The sequence below is a fragment of the Empidonax traillii genome, unplaced genomic scaffold, assembly GCF_003031625.1.
Source record: "Empidonax traillii isolate 1590-97213 ecotype Southwest subspecies unplaced genomic scaffold, ASM303162v1 scaffold3485:size17097, whole genome shotgun sequence".
Classification (NCBI taxonomy): domain Eukaryota; kingdom Metazoa; phylum Chordata; class Aves; order Passeriformes; family Tyrannidae; genus Empidonax; species Empidonax traillii.
This window is the reverse complement of record NW_020958678.1, coordinates 1-1,179: the sequence shown is the minus strand read 5'-3', so window position 1 is coordinate 1,179 and position 1,179 is coordinate 1. Positions and strand designations below refer to the sequence as shown.

At 51.8% G+C, this 1,179-nt stretch overlaps 1 protein-coding gene across 1 annotated transcript in view; it reads left to right on the top strand.

Annotated features, from left to right (window-relative positions):
- LOC114072569 (cytochrome P450 2J2-like) overlaps positions 1–400 on the top strand; it is a gene marked incomplete at its 3' end in the record, with an annotated part of 4,670 nt that extends 4,270 nt beyond the window's left edge. The window contains exon 4 of the mRNA XM_027910446.1: positions 300–400. Coding sequence (XP_027766247.1) covers positions 300–400 — 101 coding nt within the window. The remainder of the gene's footprint in view (positions 1–299) is intronic.
- Positions 401–1,179: the final 779 nt, after the last annotated feature.

The following is a 1,179-nucleotide window of genomic DNA, read 5'->3' as shown; positions in this document are numbered from 1 at the left end:
TTCACTGGGGCCTCACTGATGCCACCCCAGGCTACCCCAGCCAGCAGCTTCCCTGGGGAGGTGGCTTTTAGCACCCCTGTTTCCCATGCCAGCATCACACACCTTCTCAGTTTGGGCTGCAAAACTCATCCTGGGAAGGGATCAGGGACCATGGTCCTAAGGGAAGGCAGAATCACTTCCATCATCAAAGGCTCAGTCTGAGGATGCCGTGGGTCGTTGTCTCCACAGGGAAGCGCGCCTGCCTGGGTGAGGTGCTCGCCCGCTCCGAGCTCTTCCTCTTCTTTACGTCTCTGCTCCAGAAATTCACCTTCCAGGCACCCCCGGACACCACGCTCAGCCTCCAACCCGTGATGGGCATCACGATGGCCCCACAGCCATACAAGATCTGCGCTGTGCCTCGGTAGGGAAGCCTTGGCTACCATCCTCACAGGGAAAACCCTTTGTCAGGAACACTGAAAACAAGCCATCAACAGCTTGTCTGTGCTAATCAAATAAAAAGCAGAAAAGCTGCAAAAAAATAATCCTTCTGTTCCTGGGGAGCACTTTATTTAAAGCCCAAGGGAAGCAGAAGCAGCACAGAGTGTTGGAAGGGTCGTGCCTATGGCGCTCACCACTGGTTGTCAGGAAGGAAGTGGCTTTGTGGTGAGAAGTCACCAGGTCAACACTTCCCTTCTCTTTGTGCCCAAGATTTGGGGCTGTGCAAGATGGGCATGGACACAGCGTGGGGCCGAGGAAGTGGATTGGGATGTGGCCCCCTCAGTGACGGACACACTGCTCCTGCCCATCCCAGCTCCCTTTGGATAAGAGTTCAATAAACATACAACTTACTGTAAAGAGCTTTTCCATTTCCATGGCCAAGTATTTATGCTTAGAGATGCTGTCTCCTGGCTGCTTCTGTCTGCAGTGGAGTCCCAGCAAAGATTGTTCTTTTTTCTCTTTCTTTGGCTTCTCACCTTTCATAAAAGACTTTTCATTGGGCACTCACATAGGATACAGAAGAGTTAAGAGGAAAAGAGGATTACATTGAGTTCCATTTCCACTGGTTTCCTCCTACATCCCTGGCAGTAACCACTTTGCTGCAGTACAAAGCAATCACTGTGCAGTGGCAGATTTATGCCACAGGGGAGAGTCCTCTACTCATCACATCCCTGCCACACTGGGCACACAGGGATTCTGTCC